The 20,805-nt window shown below is 43.0% G+C and overlaps 2 protein-coding genes across 2 annotated transcripts in view; both read left to right on the top strand.

The window, feature by feature from the left end:
• Positions 1-17,106, top strand: part of LOC129825787 (extracellular matrix organizing protein FRAS1-like) — a gene marked incomplete at its 5' end in the record, with an annotated part of 119,269 nt that extends 102,163 nt beyond the window's left edge. The window contains 9 exons of the mRNA XM_055885929.1: positions 1,292-1,452; positions 1,647-1,861; positions 4,347-4,497; positions 8,165-8,432; positions 9,188-9,304; positions 9,888-10,054; positions 10,635-10,840; positions 12,600-12,746; positions 12,959-17,106. Coding sequence (XP_055741904.1) covers positions 1,292-1,452; positions 1,647-1,861; positions 4,347-4,497; positions 8,165-8,432; positions 9,188-9,304; positions 9,888-10,054; positions 10,635-10,840; positions 12,600-12,746; positions 12,959-13,633 — 2,107 coding nt within the window. The remainder of the gene's footprint in view (positions 1-1,291; positions 1,453-1,646; positions 1,862-4,346; positions 4,498-8,164; positions 8,433-9,187; positions 9,305-9,887; positions 10,055-10,634; positions 10,841-12,599; positions 12,747-12,958) is intronic.
• A 1,797-nt stretch (positions 17,107-18,903) lies between these two features.
• Positions 18,904-20,805, top strand: part of LOC129826760 (annexin A3-like) — a 17,613-nt gene continuing 15,711 nt past the window's right edge. Inside the window, exons 1-3 of the mRNA XM_055887818.1 lie at positions 18,904-18,988; positions 19,463-19,510; positions 20,401-20,488. Of these exons, the coding sequence (XP_055743793.1) occupies positions 19,496-19,510; positions 20,401-20,488 (103 nt within the window). The 5' untranslated portion in view covers positions 18,904-18,988; positions 19,463-19,495. The remainder of the gene's footprint in view (positions 18,989-19,462; positions 19,511-20,400; positions 20,489-20,805) is intronic.

A 20,805-nucleotide genomic window follows, 5' to 3' on the forward strand; every position in this document is an offset into this window, starting at 1 on the left:
AATATGGTATATAATAGTTCTAGAACACCTCAATATGGTATATAATAGTTCTAGAACACCTCCATACGGTGTATAATAGTTCTGAACACCTCCATATGGTCTATAATAGTTCTAGAACACCTCCATACGGTCTATAATAGTTCTAGAACACCTCCATATGGTATATAATAGTTCTAGAACACCTCCATACGGTCTATAATAGTTCTAGAACTCCTCCATATGGTATATACTAGTTCTAGAACACCTCCATATGGTCTATAATAGTTCTAGAACACCTCCATATGGTATACTATAGTTCTAGAACACCTCCATACGGTCTATAATTACATTTACATTTACATTTAAGTCATTTAGCAGACGCTCTTATCCAGAGCGACTTACAAGTACATACATTCATATTTTTTTTTTTTTTTTTTATTTTTTGTACTGGCCCCCCGTGGGAAACGAACCCACAACCCTGGCGTTGCAAGCGCCATGCTCTACCAACTGAGCCACACGGGGCCCCTATAATAGTTCTAGAACACCTCCATACGGTCTATAATTGTTCTAGATCACCTCCATGTGGTATATAATAGTTCTAGAACACCTCCATATGGTATATAATAGTTCTAGAACACCTCCATATGGTATATAATAGTTCTAGAACACCTCCATATGGTATATAATAGTTCTAGAACACCTCCATACGGTCTATAATAGTTCTAAATCACCTCCATATGGTATATAATAGTTCTAGAACACCTCCATACGGTCTATAATTGTAGAGCACCTTCAGATGGTATATAATAGTTCTAGAACACCTTCATATGGTATATAATAGTTCTAGAACACCTCCATATGGTATATAATAGTTCTAGAACACCTCCATATGGTATATAATAGTTCTAGAACACCTCCGTACGGTCTATAATAGTTCTAAATCACCTCCATATGGTATATAATAGTTCTAGAACACCTCCATACGGTCTATAATTGTAGAGCACCTTCAGATCGTATATAATAGTTCTAGAACACCTTCATATGGTCTATAATAGTACTATAACACCTCCATTTGGTATATAATAGTTCTAGAACACCTCCATACGGTAGATAATAGTTCTAGAACACCTCCATACAGTCTATAATTGTTCTAGATCACCTCCATGTGGTATATAATAGTTCTAGAACACCTCCATATGGTATATAATAGTACTAGAACACCTCCATACGGTCTATAATAGTAGAGCACCTTCATATGGTATATAATAGTTCTATAACACTAACCTTTTGTTGTCCTCTTTTTCTTCTGCAGTATCCACATCTCTGTGCAGATCCCCCACCAGGACGGTATGCTGCCCCTAGTGTCCAGCATGCCCCTCCACAACCTGCACTTCCTGCTGTCAGAGTCCATCTACAGACAACAGCACATCTGTTCAAACCTGGTCACTCTCAAAGACCTGCAGGGGGTCTCTGGTGAGCGTACACACACACACACACACACACACACACACACACACACACACACACACACACACACACACACACACACACACACACACACACACACACACACACACACACACACACACACACACACACACACAGTGATGTGCACCAAATAATATAAATCCTCCCTTTAACAAAAGTGTGTTTGATGTGTGTTTCAGAGACGGGTTTCCTGGATGATGTCCAGTATGACAGTATCTCTCTGGGTCCGGGTTATGACAGACCCTACCAGTTCAACCCTAGTGTCCGAGAGGCTAAGAGCATCCAGCTGTACAAACACCTCAACCTGAAGAGCTGTATCTGGACCTTTGATGCCTACTACGACATGACGGAACTCATAGACGTCTGTGGAGGCTCCGTCACTGCCGACTTCCAGGTACGCTACAATACGTCCTGCAGCGGGTTAGGGGGTCACATAGAGGGCTAGGGGTCACATAGAGGGCTAGGGGTCACATAGAGGGCTAGGGGTCACATAGAGGGCTAGGGGTCACATAGAGGGCTAGGGGTCACATAGAGGGCTAGGGGTCACATAGAGGGCTAGGGATCACATAGAGGATTACGGGTCACAGAGGGTTAAAGGTCACATAGAGGGTTAAGGGTCAAATAGAGAGTTAAGGGTCACAGAGGGCTAGGGGTCAAATAGAGGGCTAAGGGTGAAATAGAGGGCTAGGGGCCACATAGAGAGTTAGGGGTCACATAGAGGGTTAGGGGTCACATAGTGGGTTAGGGGTCACATAGTGGGTTAGGGGTCACATAGTGGGTTAGGGGTCATGTAAAGGGATAGGTGTCATGTAAAGGGATAGGGGTCACATGGAGGGTTAGGGGTCATGTAAAGGGATAGGGGTCATGTAAAGGGATAGGTGTTATGTAAAGGGATAGGGGTCACATGGAGGGTTAGGGGTCACATGGAGGGTTAGGGCTCATGTAAAGGGTTAGGGGTCATGTAAAGGGTTAGGGGTCATGTAGGGGAGCAGCATACCACCCTGCATACCACTACTGGCTTGCTTCTGAAGCTAAGCAGATTTGGTCCTGGTCAGTCCCTGGATGGGAGACCAGATGCTGCTGGAAGTGGTGTTGGAGGGCCAGTAGGAGGCACTCTTTCCTCTGGTCTAAAAATATCCCAATGCCCCAGGGCAGTGATTGGGGACACTACCCTGTGTAGGGTGCCGTCTTTCGGATGGGACGTTAAACGGGTGTCCTGACTCTCTGAGGTCATTAAAGATCCCACGGCACTTATCGTAAGAGTAGGGGTGTTAACCCCGGTGTCCTGGCTAAATTCCCAATCTGGCCCTCTTACCATCATGGTCACCTAATAACCCCCAGTTTACAATTGGCTCATTCATCCCCCTCCTCTCCCCTGTAACTATTCCCCAGGTCGTTGCTGCAAATGAGAATGTGTTCTCAGTCAACTTACCTGGTAAAATAACGGGAAAAAAAAAAAAAAAAAATGTAAAGGGTTAGGGGTCATTTATAGGGTTAGGGGTCATGTTAAGGGATAGGGGTCACATAGAGGGATAGGGGTCATGTAAAGGGTTAGGGGTCATTTAAAGGGTTAGGGGTCATGTTAAGGGATAGGGGTCACATAGAGAGATAGGGGTCATGTAAAGGGTTAGGGGTCATGTTAAGGGATAGGGGTCACATAGAGGGTTAGGGGTCACATAGAGGGTTAGGGGTCATGTAAAGGGATAGGGGTCATGTAAAGGGTTAGGGGTCATGTTAAGGGATAGGGGTCATGTAAAGGGTTAGGGGTCATGTTAAGGGATAGGGGTCATGTAAAGGGATAGGGGTCACATAGAGGGTTAGGGGTCACATAGTGGGATAGGGGTCATGTAAAGGGTTAGGGGTCACATGGAGGGTTAGGGGTCACATAGAGGGCTAGGGGTCATGTAAAGGGTTAGGGGTCATGTAAAGGGATAGGGGTCACATAGAGGGTTAGGGGTCACATAGTGGGATAGGGGTCATGTAAAGGGTTAGGGGTCACATGGAGGGTTAGGGGTCACATAGAGGGCTAGGGGTCATGTAAAGGGTTAGGGGTCATGTAAAGGGATAGGGGTCACATAGTGGGATAGGGGTCACATAGTGGGATAGGGGTCATGTAAAGGGTTAGGGGTCACATGGAGGGTTAGGGGTCACATAGAGGGCTAGGGGTCATGTAAAGGGTTAGGGGTCATGTAAAGGGATAGGGGTCACATAGAGGGTTAGGGGTCACATAGTGGGATAGGGGTCATGTAAAGGGTTAGGGGTCACATGGAGGGTTAGGGGTCACATGGAGGGTTAGGGGTCATGTAAAGGGTTAGGGGTCATGTAAAGGGTTAGGGGTCACATGGAGGGTTAGGGGTCATGTAAAGGGATAGGGGTCACACTGTACTCTAGTGTTTATCATGCTCTGAATTCACCCCTGTTTCCTTTCATTTTTGGAGGCTTTCCATTTCTGGCACATTACTAGTGGACATAATATTATCACAGAAAACCCTTTACACACTATAAGACATTATGATTGGAGTCCACAGCACCCTGTTGTCCACTGGTCAGGTTGATTTGCATTGACTTTGGTTTCCCAGTCACCTGAGCACACAGGCAGTAGAGGCCTTGAATGCTCACATAGAGTTCCCAACCACAGTATGCAAAACATTCTAGGACTGACTACAGCTGTTGCTACTGTATGTCACCTTATATCATGTCATGTTTTGTAGCATTACGTCAGGTCATGTAATGTAATATGGTGTCATCTTATGTCATGTCTTGTGTTTGTCCCCCCCCCCCCCCCCCCCCCCCCCCACAGGTGCGTCAATCAGTTGTTCCTGGTTGAGTGGTGTTATTTCCTGTCACTTTATCTCATGTCATGCGCTATGTCCCCCCAGGTGCGTGACTCGGCCCAGTCGTTCCTGACGGTGCAGGTTCCTCTATACGTGTCGTATATCTACGTAACAGCTCCCAGGGGCTGGGCCTCTCTGGAACACCACACTGAAATGGAGTTCTCATTCTTCTACGACACCGTGCTCTGGAGAACAGGTGTGTGTGTGGGGGGCGGGGGGGGGGGGGGGGGGGGGGGGCTGTGTGTGTGTGGGGGGGGGGCTGTGTGTGTGTGTGGGGGGAAGGGCTGTGTGTGTGGGGGGGAGGGCTGTGTGTGAGGCGGGGAAGGGCTGGGGGGGGGGGGCTGTGTGTGTGTGGGGGGGCTGTGTGTGTGTGTGTGGGGGGGGAGGGCTGTGTGTGGGGGGGAGGGGAGGCTGTGCGTGTGTGGGGGAGGGGGGGCTGTGTGTGTGGGAGGGGGGGGGCTGTGTGTGTGGGGGAGGGGTTGTGTGTGTTAAAGGTAATATTATACATCCGGTATGTTTCTGTGTAACTGGTATGTTTCTGTGTAACTCTGTTTAACTGGTATGTTTCTGTGTTCCTGTTTAACTGGTATGTTTCTGTGTAACTGTTTAACTGGTATGTTTCTGTGTAACTCTGTTTAACTGGTATGTTTCTGTGTAACTCTGTTTAACTGGTATGTTTCTGTGTAACTGGTATGTTTCTGTGTAACTCTGTATAACTGGTATGTTCCTGTGTAACTCTGTTTAACTGGTATGTTTCTGTGTAACTCTGTGTAACTGGTATGTTTCTGTGTAACTCTGTATAACTGGTATGTTTCTGTGTAACTGTTTAACTGGTATATTTCTGTTTAACTGGTATGTTTCTGTGTAACTCTGTTTAACTGGTATGTTCCTGTTTAACTGGTATGTTTCTGTGTAACTCTGTTTAACTGGTATGTTTCTGTGTAACTCTGTTTAACTGGTATGTTTCTGTTTAACTGGTATGTTTCTGTGTAACTCTGTGTAACTGGTATGTTTCTGTGTAACTCTGTTTAACTGGTATGTTCCTGTGTAACTCTGTTTAACTGGTATGTTTCTGTGTAACTCTGTTTAACTGGTATGTTTCTGTGTAACTCTGTTTAACTGGTATGTTCCTGTTTAACTGGTATGTTTCTGTGTAACTCTGTGTAACTGGTATGTTTCTGTGTAACTCTGTTTAACTGGTATGTTTCTGTGTAACTCTGTTTAACTGGTATGTTTCTGTGTAACTGGTATGTTTCTGTTTAACTGGTATGTTTCTGTATAACTGGTATGTTTCTGTTTAACTGGTATGTTCCTGTTTAACTGGTATGTTTCTGTGTAACTCTGTTTAACTGGTATGTTTCTGTGTAACTCTGTTTAACTGGTATGTTTCTGTGTAACTCTGTTTAACTGGTATGTTTCTGTGTAACTCTGTTTAACTGGTATGTTTCTGTTTAACTGGTATGTTTCTGTGTAACTCTGTTTAACTGGTATGTTTCTGTGTAACTCTGTTTAACTGGTATGTTTCTGTTTAACTGTTTAACTGGTATGTTTCTGTGTAACTCTGTTTAACTGGTATGTTTCTGTGTAACTCTGTTTAACTGGTATGTTTCTGTGTAACTCTGTTTAACTGGTATGTTTCTGTGTAACTCTGTTTAACTGGTATGTTTCTGTGTAACTCTGTTTAACTGGTATGTTTCTGTGTAACTCTGTTTAACTGGTATGTTTCTGTGTAACTGTTTAACTGGTATGTTTCTGTGTAACTCTGTTTAACTGGTATGTTTCTGTGTAACTCTGTTTAACTGGTATGTTTCTGTGTAACTCTGTTTAACTGGTATGTTGCTGTATAACTGGTATGTTTCTGTGTAACTCTGTTTAACTGGTATGTTTCTGTGAAACTGTTTAACTGGTATGTTCCTGTTTAACTGTTTAACTGGTATGTTCCTGTTTAACTGGTATGTTTCTGTGTAACTCTGTTTAACTGGTATGTTTCTGTGTAACTGTTTAACTGGTATGTTTCTGTGTAACTCTGTATAACTGGTATGTTTCTGTATAACTGGTATGTTTCTGTTTAACTGGTATGTTTCTGTATAACTGGTATGTTTCTGTTTAACTGGTATGTTCCTGTTTAACTGGTATGTTTCTGTGTAACTCTGTTTAACTGGTATGTTTCTGTGTAACTCTGTATAACTGGTATGTTTCTGTGTAACTCTGTTTAACTGGTATGTTTCTGTGTAACTCTGTTTAACTGGTATGTTTAACTGGTATGTTTCTGTGTAACTCTGTTTAACTGGTATGTTTCTGTGTAACTCTGTATAACTGGTATGTTTCTGTGTAACTCTGTTTAACTGGTATGTTTCTGTGTAACTCTGTTTAACTGGTATGTTTCTGTATAACTGGTATGTTTCTGTGTAACTCTGTTTAACTGGTATGTTTCTGTGTAACTGTTTAACTGGTATGTTCCTGTTTAACTGTTTAACTGGTATGTTCCTGTTTAACTGGTATGTTTCTGTGTAACTCTGTTTAACTGGTATGTTTCTGTGTAACTGTTTAACTGGTATGTTTCTGTGTAACTCTGTATAACTGGTATGTTTCTGTATAACTGGTATGTTTCTGTTTAACTGGTATGTTTCTGTATAACTGGTATGTTTCTGTTTAACTGGTATGTTTCTGTGTAACTCTGTTTAACTGGTATGTTTCTGTTTAACTGGTATGTTTCTGTGTAACTCTGTTTAACTGGTATGTTCCTGTTTAACTGGTATGTTTCTGTGTAACTCTGTTTAACTGGTATGTTTCTGTGTAACTCTGTTTAACTGGTATGTTTCTGTGTAACTCTGTTTAACTGGTATGTTTCTGTATAACTGGTATGTTTCTGTGTAACTCTGTTTAACTGGTATGTTTCTGTGTAACTGTTTAACTGGTATGTTCCTGTTTAACTGTTTAACTGGTATGTTCCTGTTTAACTGGTATGTTTCTGTGTAACTCTGTTTAACTGGTATGTTTCTGTTTAACTGGTATGTTTCTGTGTAACTCTGTTTAACTGGTATGTTTCTGTGTAACTCTGTTTAACTGGTATGTTTCTGTGTAACTCTGTTTAACTGGTATGTTTCTGTGTAACTCTGTTTAACTGGTATGTTTCTGTTTAACTGGTATGTTTCTGTGTAACTCTGTTTAACTGGTATGTTTCTGTGTAACTCTGTTTAACTGGTATGTTTCTGTGTAACTCTGTTTAACTGGTATGTTTCTGTTTAACTGGTATGTTTCTGTTTAACTGGTATGTTTCTGTGTAACTCTGTTTAACTGGTATGTTTCTGTTTAATTGTTTAACTGGTATGTTTCTGTGTAACTCTGTTTAACTGGTATGTTTCTGTGTAACTCTGTTTAACTGGTATGTTCCTGTTTAACTGTTTAACTGGTATGTTCCTGTGTAACTCTGTTTAACTGGTATGTTTCTGTGTAACTGTTTAACTGGTATGTTCCTGTTTAACTGTTTAACTGGTATGTTCCTGTTTAACTGTTTAACTGGTATGTTTCTGTGTAACTCTGTTTAACTGGTATGTTTCTGTGTAACTCTGTTTAACTGGTATGTTTCTGTGTAACTCTGTTTAACTGGTATGTTTAACTGGTATGTTTCTGTATAACTCTGTTTAACTGGTATGTTTCTGTATAACTCTGTTTAACTGGTATGTTTCTGTGTAACTCTGTTTAACTGGTATGTTTCTGTTTAACTGGTATGTTTCTGTGTAACTCTGTGTAACTGGTATGTTTCTGTGTAACTCTGTTTAACTGGTATGTTTCTGTGTAACTCTGTTTAACTGGTATGTTTCTGTGTAACTGTTTAACTGGTATATTTCTATGTCCACTAGGCATCCAGACAGACAGCGTCCTGTCAGCCAGACTCCAGATCATCAGGATCTACATAAGAGAAGATGGCCGTCTGGTCATCGAGTTCAAAACACACGCCAAGTTCAGGGGCCAGTTTGTCCCCGAGCACCACACCCTGCCTGGGCACAAGTCCCACCTGATGGCCCCGGACCACCTGGGGGGGATAGAGTTTGACATGCAGCTCATCTGGAGCGCCCAGTCCTTTGATTCTCCCTACCAGCTCTGGAAGGCCACCTCCTCTTACAGCAGGTCAGTAAACAGACATATTGTTATAGATATATATTAATAGATATGCCCAGTCCTTTGATTCTCCCTACCAGCTCTGGAAGGCCACCTCCTCTTACAGCAGGTCAGTAAACAGAGATACTGTTATATACAGTTATAGATATATATTAATAGATATACCCAGTCCTTTGATTCTCCCTACCAGCTCTGGAAGGCCACCTCCTCTTACAGCAGGTCAGTAAACAGACATACTGTTATATACAGTTATAGATATATATTAATAGATATACCCAGTCCTTTGATTCTCCCTACCAGCTCTGGAAGGCCACCTCCTTTTACAGCAGGTCAGTAAACAGACATACTGTTATATACAGTTATAGATATATATTAATAGATATACCCAGTCCTTTGATTCTCCCTACCAGCTCTGGAAGGCCACCTCCTCTTACAGCAGGTCAGTAAACAGACATATTGTTATAGATATATATTAATAGATATACCCAGTCCTTTGACTCTCCCTACCTGCTCTGAGGGCCACCTCCTCTTACAGCAGGTCAGTAAGGGTTACTCGGTGTGTTAGCTTTTGTTCCAGCCTGTGTCTTCTGCATGCCACAAAACAGTGTTAACCTGCTGAGCTAAGTTAAAGCCTAGGGATTAGCCTGGGGACCTAGTGTAAGTCGTCACGTCTCAGGGCAAGGTTAAAACATCATGGAAATGTGATTCAGAAGCCTCCCTGTTAGAGGAGCTTTACCATAATATATGCGCTTGTTGTGTTCCAGGAAAGACTACTCTGGAGAGTACACAGTGTTTCTGATCCCCTGTACCGTGCAGCCGACCCAACCATGGACCGACCCTGGAGACAAGCCTCTGTCCTGCACAGCCCACGCCCCAGAGAAGTATGTCCCTCTACAGCCACCATACATTACTTAGTGAGGGCCCCAGAGAAATATGTCCCTCTACAGCCACCATACATTACTTAGTGAGGGCCCCAGAGAAATATGTCCCTCTACAGCCACCATACATTACTTAGTGAGGGCCCCAGAGAAATATATCCCTCTACAGCCACCATACACTACTTAGTGAGGGCCCCAGAGAAGTATGTCCCTCTACAGCCACCATACACTACTTAGTGAGGGCCCCAGAGAAATATGTCCCTCTACAGTCACTATACACTACTTAGTGAGGGCCCCAAATAATTATGTCCCTCCACAGCCACCATACACTTCTTAGTGAGGGCCATACACTTTTGCCATGCTCCTATCTAGACATTGTTGTCGTGCTCCTATCCAGACACTGTTGTCATGCTCCAAATGCTCCAATCTAGACACTTGGTTGGCAAATAAAGATATGGTTGATTTGGTTAAATATATCACACAAACATATGTTGTGGTGTTCCTCAAGGCTCCATCCTAGGACCGGTTTCATATGGTCATGCTCGACATATACGGTAAGAACCTGACATTATGTAATCTCTCCCAGGTTCCAACTACCTATAGCCTTCCAGCAGACCAACCGACCGGTGCCTGTCGTGTACAGCCTCAACACTGAGTTTCAGCTGTGCAACAATGAGAAGGTGTTCATGATGGACCCGGCCGTCGCTGACATGTCCATGTCTGAGATGGACTACAAGGGAGCCTTCTCTATGGGTACAGTAACTGTTCCACACACAAGTCACAGGGCAGACTCAACTGAAGAGAACGGGGATAGTTGAGCTATTTCCTGTTATCTACATGACCAATCATCCCGACTTACACAAAGATATTGTAAAAGAATATACATTATTTCCCTTTCCACAGTTACGGAAAATGGAAAACATGGCTCAATTTACCCCACTTGCCCATATGTCTGTGATGCCACTGGGTCCAAAATGTGTGGCCCTTATATCCAATCATGCACAACTTGTCTCTCTGCTGCCCCTACAGGCCAGACGCTATAAATCAGGTGCTGTGTGTTACAGTATTGTCTCTCTGCTGCCCCTACAGGCCAGATGCTATAAAACAGGGTGCTGTGTATTACAGTATTGTCTCTCTGCTGCCCCTACAGGCCAGACATTGTACGGCAGGGTGCTGTGTATTACAGTATTATCTCTCTGCTGCCCCTACAGGCCAGATGCTATAAAACAGGGTGCTGTGTATTACAGTATTGTCTCTCTGCTGCCCCTACAGGCCAGACATTGTATGGCAGGGTGCTGTGTATTACAGTATTGTCTCTCTGCTGCCCCTACAGGCCAGACGCTGTACGGCAGAGTGCTGTGGAACCCGGAGCAGAACCTGAACTCTGCCTACAAGCTGCAGCTGGAGAAGGTGTACCTGTGTACGGGACGGGATGGATACGTGCCCTTCTTCGACCCCACAGGGACTCTGTACAACGAGGGCTCTCAGTACGGCTGCATCCAGCCCAACAAACACCTCAAACACAGGTTCCTGATCCTGGTATGTATATCTACAGAGATGGAAAGAGTCCTATGTTTTTCCATGTCTGCCATGGAGCTGCCCATCCTAATATAAGGTTTTGTGGCAATTGGGCCCTCTATTCATCTCTATGATGGTATAGTTTCTATTCAACTCCCATTGCCCTCTTGTAGTGGTTGGATATATTGGTGATGTTCCAGGTTTTCACAGTCGCGCTGCACATCTCAGACGATTTCCATGTCACATGAATGTGCTTCCTGAGATGCTTAAAAAAACTGATAATCTGTGCAGTGTGACTGCAATTTTTGACCAACCTTGAATTGCAGGCAGTACCACTGCTTGTAGATTTACACATAGTCCTTTTATCAGACACTTTTATTCCAACCCGACTTCTATTACAGAGAGCATACTGCACATTCTTTATAAATCTGATCCCTTCGGGAGTTGAACCCACAACCTAAGTGTTTGCTTGCACCACGCTTTTACCAATTTTGAGTCACATAGTTGACTGTGACCTTTTGGTTTATCTGTGGTATGTCACCCAACGTAAACAGCCACCCATGTGACCTGATAGACTGGTTTGTTCCACGTCGCTTAAAGAGATAAGGACTTAAAGAGATAAGACTTTGAGCTATTCAAATAGGAGGAATCTTATTGGTGTACAAATCACTGCTCTGGTATCCTATTGTTGGATCGTTTATGCTAATGTTTACAACAATGGGTGTATGGCAGGCTATTGTCACAAATGCTGGAAATTGCACATTTTACTGAAACTACACATTTTACAGAAACTACACGTTTTACAGAAACTACACGTTTTACAGAAACTACACATTTTACAGAAACTACACGTTTTACAGAAACTACACGTTTTACAGAAACTACACATTTTACAGAAACTACACGTTTTGCTGAAACTACACGTTTTACAGAAACTACACGTTTTACAGAAACTACACATTTTACAGAAACTACACATTTTACTGAAACTACACGTTTTACAGAAACTACACGTTTTACAGAAACTACACGTTTTACAGAAACTACACATTTTACAGAAACTACACGTTTTACAGAAACTACAACTGAAAGTCCAAGCTTTACTTAAGCAATAAGGCCTGAGTAGGTTTGTGGTATATGGCCAATATACCACGGCGAAGGGCTGTTCTTACCCACAACGCAACGCAGAGTGCCTGCATACAGGCCTTAGCCGTGGTATACATTTACATTTACATTTTAGTCATTTAGCAGACGCTCTTATCCAGAGCGACTTACAGTAGAGTGCATACATTTTATTACATTTTACATACTGAGACAAGGATATCCCTACCGGCCAAACCCTCCCTAACCCAGACGACGCTATGCCAATTGTGCGTCGCCCCACGGACCTCCCGGTTGCGGCCGGCTGCGACAGAGCCTGGGCGCGAACCCAGCCCAGCCTGGGCGCGAACCCAGAGACTCTGGTGACGCAGCTAGCACTGCGATGCAGTGCCCTAGACCACTGCGCCACCCGGGAGGTGGTATATTGGCCGTATACCACAAAACCCCCCGAGGTGCCTTATTGCTATTATACCACGGCTGTCAGCCAATCAGCATTCATGGCTCAAACCAACCAGTTTTATAATGAGATTTAAACAACAATTGTACTAATGTACTTTCCACATCTGCATCTATAGCCTACATCCAGCAGTTAGCTAACCTTGTTAGCATGTATGCTAGCGTTTGATTTGATAGTGTCTGGATAAGTTGAAATGACGGTGTTGTAACGTCTCTCCTTTAGGACCGGAAGCAGCCTGACGTCTGTGACAGGTACTTCCATGACGTTCCCTTCGAGGCTAACTTTGCGTCGGATATCACCGAACTACAGACCATGTCAGCCATACCTGGTGTTGATGGATTTACCATGAAAGTTGATGCTCTGTACAAGGTCAGCGAAGACAAAGACTTATCCACTTAACTGTAATGATTTATTCAATGATAATGTACTGCTTATGAATGCATTATATAGGAGTTGTAAATGTGTTATGAAGGCCTTAGGTACCCTTCAAAAAGGTCTTCAAGTTCGAGGGTAACTCTCAGAGAAGTAAAATGATTGATCTGATTTATCTCCGTGGTAACTCGCTCTCTTTTGATTGACAGGTGGAGGCGGGTCATCAGTGGTACCTTCAGGTGATCTACGTGATTGGTCCAGAGTCCATATCCGGCCTCAGGATTCAGCGCTCTCTGACCTATCAGCTCACCCACAGCAGCGGCGGGGGGCGGACTAGCCGGGACCTGGTCGATCAGCTGAGCCAAAGCATTGGCCACAGCCGTGCTCGCCGGGACCTTGTTGACCACAGCGGGCGTCTCACTCTAGACCAGTCTCTGATATATGACAACGAGGGTGACCAGACGAAGAACGGAACCAACATGAAGACTCTCCGCCTCGAGGTCCCCGCTGCCTCAACCTTTAACCCCCAGATGGGCGGTTCGGTGGGCGGGGGCGTGGCCGCACTAACCCTATTGGTCCTCGTCCTGCTGGCTTCATGTTTACTCTTCAGGAAGTGCCGACGATCGGCTGGGAAGAAGCCGTCCCAGATGGCGGAGGAGTACCCTCTGAACACCAAAGTAGAGGTGTGTTTGGAGAGGACCCTGGAGAAGAACTTCAGCTCCAAACACTGCACCGTCAGGAACATCAACATCAACCGGAACTACGACAACGTCAACTCCAAGGTCAACAGAGGCGCAAAGGTCAACGGAGGGGCGAAAGTCAAGCAGGTCAACCTGGAGGTCAAGCTCCATAACAACCTCCACAACGACGGCACCGAGGTCTGAGGATCCCCTCCACCTCCCACCATTGTTTACCCCGGCGAGATCATTGCCCAGGTGGGGTGCCGACGTCCAACTAGTAGAAGTAACAGTTCTACTCACGGGGAGACATCTACCCGAGTGGAGGAGTATTTTATGAGACATCTAACAGAGATGTAGTTTTCTAAAAAGCGTTTGTTTGTACTTATGGAATAAAATATTGTTTGTTAATGTATTTTTATATGACCGTGATGAGAGATAGAAGTAAAAAGGGAAGCGTTGTTTTTGACGGCCAGCTATGCAGCGTTTATTCAAATCATTTCAAAACTGGGCTACCTCAGGAATAGGGAAACGAGTGAACAACTATCGAACTATGGCGTTAAAACATGACTGATTGTGTCGTTATTTGAAACTATTTGGGTCTCTTTCGTTTTTTTTCTTCTTGTTTTCAACTTGTCATCGTTGTTGAACGACTAGAGGGTTTGGAATAAGTCAAGGGAAATCCGATGCCTTGTTTTTCCACTTTATGTTTCCATGACAACAACAACGCCAAAATGATCAACGTATGGTAGCTCAGGCACTTTGCTCCAGCTTGTCTTGAATAATTTGAATAGTTCAGATATAGCTCGGCTGCATTATTTAATCGCAGTGCCATAATATGACAACTATGAAAGTATTAAACACAGCCAGGACCCCAATCCTAACTCCACTTTCGTTCGTCATTCATTCATTTCAATGGAAGATTTGCACAAAAACTTTAGGATACAGTCCCTACAGCGTGTTATGGTCTTCTGCCCACAACTGAATGAGTAGTGTTGTAAATTATATATTTTCAAGTGCAATTAAACCATGAACACACTCTCTCCTCAAACTAAGTTCTCTGCATGTGGACCTAAGATCCAGCCTAGTAATATGGTGTGTCTGAAATGACACACTATCCCCTATACCAGTGTTTCCCTATTCCAGTACCCCTAACAGCCCAACTCCAACCCTCCAGTACCCCCAACAGCCCAACTCCAGTCCTCCAGTACCCCTAACAGCCCAACTCCAGTCCTCCAGTCCCCCAACAGCCCAACTCCAACCCTCCAGTACCCCTAACAGCCCAACTCCAGTCCTCCAGTCCCCCAACAGCCCAACACCGGTCCTCCAGTACCCCCAACAGCCCAACACCGGTCCTCCAGTACCCCAACAGCCCAACTCCAGTACCCCCAACAGCCCAACTCCAGTCCTCCAGTCCCCCAACAGCCCAACTCCAACCCTCCAGTACCCCCAACAGCCCAACACCGGTCCTCCAGTCCCCCAACAGCCCAACACCGGTCCTCCAGTACCCCCAACAGCCCAACACCGGTCCTCCAGTACCCCAACAGCCCAACTCCAGTACCCCCAACAGCCCAACTCCAGTACCCCCAACAGCCCAACTCCAGTCCTCCAGTCCCCCAACAGCCCAACTCCAGTACCCCCAACAGCCCAACTCCAGTACCCTCAACAGCCCAACTCCTCCAGTACCCCCAACAGCCCAACTCCAGTACCCTCAACAGCCCAACTCCTCCAGTACCCCCAACAGTCCAACTCCAGTCCTCCAGTTCCCCCAACAGCCCACATTATTGTTGTAGCCCCAGACAAACTCACCTGATTCAACTCATTGAGCATTGGGCTGTTGGGAGTACTGGACGTCTGGAGTTGGGAAACACTGATCTGTACTTGTAGTGCATCAATGGGTCAAAAGTAGTGCACTAGGGAATAGGGGTGTCTTTTTGGACGCACACTGGCTACGTTTACACAGGCGGACAATTCTGATCTTTTGACCAATCACATCACATTTTTTTCACATCAGATCTTTTTCAGAGCTGATCTGATTGGTCAAGAAAACAATTAAGTGAAAAATGATCAGAATTGGGCTGCCTGTGTAAATGCAGCCACTATGTTATTTTTTTTATTTTTTTTTACAAAAAGCTCAACAGCTTTCCATAAGTGCCATTTACATGCAGTACTGTCTCATGCATTTACAAATCCATACAAATAGTCCAAAAAGTTTTCACCAAAAGGGTAAAAAAGTGGAATTCCATCAGTGAATGATTGTAATATTCATCTGACTTAGATAACGAGTGCACTATAGAATACCACCACTGTAGATTAGATAGCTACGTTGGTGCCCACCGACCTACTCACTCCCGTTGGATGCTGCTGTAGCCTTGTGATTATTACTATTAACAGAACTGATTTCTTGTTTTCATCATTTCAATATGTTACAGTTAAATTGTAATATTTTATACAAGACGTGCGTCTGTTTTATTTTATGCCTTGCCTTCAGTGTGCCAAAACACCGCAAAAATGCCTCGGTTATATATTGTTGATGTACAAGTTCAATCCCACAACACCATGGGAGCATCTCAAATGGTATCCTATTCCCTTTGTAGTGCACTACTTGAGAATAGGGCACCATATTGACAATAGGGCACCATATTGACAATAGGGCACCATATAGACAATAGGGCACCATATTGACAATAGGGCACCATATTGACACTAGGGCACCATATTGACAATAGGGCACCATATTGACAATAGGGCACCATATTGACAATAGGGCACCATATTGACAATAGGGCACCATATAGACAATAGGGCACCATATTGACAATAGGGCACCATATAGACAATAGGGCGCCATATAGACAATAGGGCACCATATAGACAATAGGGCACCATATAGACAATAGGGCACCATACAGACAATAGGGCACCATATTGACAATAGGGCACCATACAGACAATAGGGTGCCATTTGGGACATTGCCTATGTTCATTCACATAATTATTTAACTGTTGATATTGCAGTATGCATGTTATTACCCATATCATGTTATTACCCATATCATGTTATTACCCATATCATTTATTACCCATATCATTTATTACCCATATCATGTTGTTACCCATATCATTTATTACCCATATCATTTATTACCCATATCATTTATAACCCATATCATGTGTTACCCATATCATTTATTACCCATATCATGTTATTATCCGTATCATGTATTACCCATATCATGTTATTACTGTATGTTTGGCCAATCATCTGTTAAGATTGTGTGTAACATTTGTGGTGTGTGTATATAAGTGTTATAACACAACCAATAATTGATATATTGATTGATTGATTGGTATATTGATTGTTTGATTGATTGATTGATATATTGATTGATTGATTGATCTACTGATTGATATATTGATAGATTATGGCAGATGACTACTTCAGCACATCATCCCAAAGCACTGAATGTTCTGCAGAAAACTATTTTGTGTGGCATTGATTTGTCAATCTCTCTCTCTCTCTCTCTTTCATTTCATAGAACTGTGTGCCTATCAATAAAACAGTGGGAAGTTGGAGATTTTTTGGTGCTATCATTTATGGAAATAATTCCAATGCTATCGATATGATCCCTGTATTCGGTGCCTTTTTAGTAATAAAAATGTTTTAAAAAACGTGTGTATATTCCTTGCCAACTGGGTTCTTTCTGTAAGACCAATCAAACCTGCTAGTGTTCCAGGTCTAACCAGTAGTTAGTGGTCAGTGCTGTGTGGTAATGACAAACTATCAGTCTGCTTCAGGAAGGAGCTACAGACCTACAATACATTTCTACTAAAAGTCCATCCCCCCAAGGGGTTTTGGCACAGCCTGTACACTGCTTATGTTCAAACCACTAACATGATTTTTGTTTTGAGGGATTGTAAAAAAAACAAAAAAAAAACTGCTTTCCTATGTTTGCTGAGTAACCATTAATTCTCAAACATCCATGTACCACCTGTCTGCATCCGTACAAGCTTGATTAAAAACCAATATGAGACATGAGCCTCCCCCGAGCCATGTACTGTATATTTAAGTAGAGTAGGCCTACACACTGGGGGGAAAAACTGGTAGAATCAACATTGTTTCCCCGTCATTTCAACCAAAAGAAATCAACACTATTACGCTGAATCAATGTGGAAAACTGAGTGGATTTGAAAAAAAGTCATCAACGTAAGGTCATTTTGTATTTTCTTTTCACCATTTCAACCTAAATCTAATGACATGGTGACCTTTCTTGCTGATTTCATGTTGAATTCACACGACTCAAAATCAACACTAGACACTGAACTGATGTCTGTGCCCAGCAGGTATTGTGTATCAGTGTTCTAGATTAATAAACAGGGTAACAGTGTTCTAGATTAATATACAGGGTAACAGTGTTCTAGATTAATATACAGGGTAACAGTGTTCTAGATTAATATACAGGGTGTCATGTTCCTGACCTATTTCTGTTAGTTTGTTATATGTGTTAGTTGGTCAGGACGTGAGTTTGGGTGGGCATTCTATGTTTTCTGTTTCTATGTTGGTTTATGGGTTGCCTGGTATGGCTCTTAATTAGAGGCAGGTGTTTGGCGTTCCTCTAATTAAGAGTCATATTTAGGTAGGTGTTTTCACAGTGTTCGTGGTGGGTGATTGTCTCCTGTGTTTGTGTATGTCGTTACGCCACACGGGACTGGTTTCGGTTTGTTTTGTTCAGTGTTTTTTATGTGTAGGCTTTTTTCCCTGTTCGTGCGTTCTCGTGTGTTATGTGAGTCCGTCGTTCAGATCTGTCTACACCGTTTATTTGTTTTGTTAGTGTATTAGTCGAGTTCGTGTTTTTCTTTAATAAATCATGTCTACAAACTCCGCTGCATTTTGGCTCGATCCCTGCTCCTCCTCTTCTGATGAAGAGGAGGAGGAAAGCCGTTACACAGGGTAACAGTGTTCTAGATTAATATACAGGGTAACAGTGTTCTAGATTAATATACAGGGTAACAGTGTTCTAGATTAATATACAGGCTAGCAGTGTTCTAGATAAATATACAGGGTAACAGTGTTCTAGATTAACATACAGGCTAGCAGTGTTCTAGATTAATATACAGGGTAACAGTGTTCTAGATTAATATACAGGGTAACAGTGTTCAAGATTAATATACAGGCTAGCAGTGTTCTAGATTAATATACAGGCTAGCAGTGTTCTAGATTAATATACAGGGTAACAGTGTTCTAGATTAATAAACAGGGTAACATTGTTCTAGAATTGCACTTCTGACATGGTACCAAAACTGTTCAACATTTTAAATCAGCATTTTGAGGATTCAATCAAAAGTGAATCAGCAGAGTCACACTTGATAGAGAAGTGCAGTCGTCTATGGAATGTATCAAACGTGGGCCTGTTCAACAGGTCGTCTTTTGTTCTCCAGGGGATGACATCATTTCCTCAATGGGAAGCACAGGGAGGCTACACCTCAGCTCAGGTAAAGGTGTGGTACTGCGTGGAAGAGTTCTGCTGTCGCCTGTTGTGTTGAGTGGGAGCTAAACTTCAGGTAAGAATCACTAGAATATATTTATTTTTTGCGAGATTGTTTTGTCTTATGAATAGGATGTACTGTAGACGAATGTTGTGTACTGACATGCGATAGAAGTGATTTTCCTCGCTGTTCTATGAAAATGTGATGTGAGGGATCTTGCCTGTAGCTGACGCTGAGATCGACTAGACTGCTGAATACAGATTTTGATCTCCAATCCTTTTGACATTGCTCTGACGAATTCAAAATTATTCTATTGTATTTTATTGTAATTTACTGTATTTTATTTTATTGTATTCTATTGTATTTTATTCTATTGTATTCTATTGTATTTTATTTTATTCTATTGTATTTTATTTTATTTTGTGGTATTCTATTCTATTTTTATCTCATTAACTTTTGGTGTTTTAGGCTACTGTGCTCAATCACTTTTTAACTTGTAATATGGTAAGAGAAGTGGCCTATTTGGTAAGAATATCTTTATCTCACCAGACACGGATATTACTGGTCCACATCACCATTGAAATGGCAACTTTATGGGTAAGATCAATAGATGATGCATGCGTTGATAATAAAACAGGCAATTCATATGAATACCTTCGGATAACCTTTAAGATAACTTTGTATAAAGCATAAAACAAACATGTTCTACACTGAGCGGACAAAACATTAAGAACACCTGCTCTTTCCATGACACAGAGTGACCAGGTGAATCCAGGTGAAAGATATGATCCCTTATTGATGTCACTTGTTAAATCCACTTCAACCAGCGTAGATCAAAGGGAGGAGACGGGTTAAAGAAGGATTGTTAAGCCTTGAGACAATTGATACATGGATTGTGTATGTGTGCCATTCAGAGGGTGAATGGGCAAGACAAAATATTAAAGTGCCTTTGAACGGGGTATGGTAGTAGGTGCCAGGCGCACCGGATTGAGAGTGACAAAAACTGCAACGCTGCTGGGTTTTTCAACAGTTTCCTGTGTTTATCAAGAATGGTCCACCACCCAAAGGACATCCAGCCAACTTGACACAACTGTGGAGCATTGGAGTCAACATGGTCCAGCATCCCTGTGGAATTATTTTGACACTGAGGCTGTTCTGATGGCAAAAAGGGTTGCAACTCAATGTTAGAAAGATAATCCTAATGTTTTGTACACTCTTGTGTATATTTGCAATGTACAAATAGATAGTAGTCGAGGGCTAGACAACTCAGTTTTTAACAGGCATAAAACCCCGTAAGTGAACAATAGCACAAACCTGTGACTCACTGGCTGTTGTGTCTGTATCTCTGTACTATTGAATGACCTGGAAGGTCTCATGGACTCCCCAACCTAATGCAGCATTTACCAGTTCTCACATTGATAGAAGTCGAATGTGACACTGTTTTCATTTGTGAAATATGAATATTAACTGGTTTATTTTGTGTGCAGACCGGGGAGAGAGGGAGCATCAAGCCCAAGGCAGATTTCAACGCAAAGGATGACGCTGTGGCTCTCAGAATGGCCATGAAGGGACTAGGTAAAGAAGACTGGCCCCTTCTAGAACAGATCTGGGCTCAAACACTGGCCCCTTCTAGAATAGACCTGGGCTCAAACACTGGCCTCTTCTAGAACAGACCTGGGCTCAAATACGGGCCCCTTCTAGAACAGACCTGGGATCAAACACTGGCCCCTTCTAGAACAGACCTGGGCTCAAATACGGGCCCCTTCTAGAACAGACCTGGGCTCAAACACTGGTCCCTTCTAGAACAGACCTGGGATCAAACACTGGCCCCTTCTAGAACAGACCTGGGCTCAAATACGGGCCCCTTCTAGAACAGACCTGGGCTCAAACAC

The sequence above is a fragment of the Salvelinus fontinalis genome, chromosome 28 (genome assembly GCF_029448725.1).
Source record: "Salvelinus fontinalis isolate EN_2023a chromosome 28, ASM2944872v1, whole genome shotgun sequence".
Classification (NCBI taxonomy): Eukaryota; Metazoa; Chordata; class Actinopteri; order Salmoniformes; family Salmonidae; genus Salvelinus; species Salvelinus fontinalis.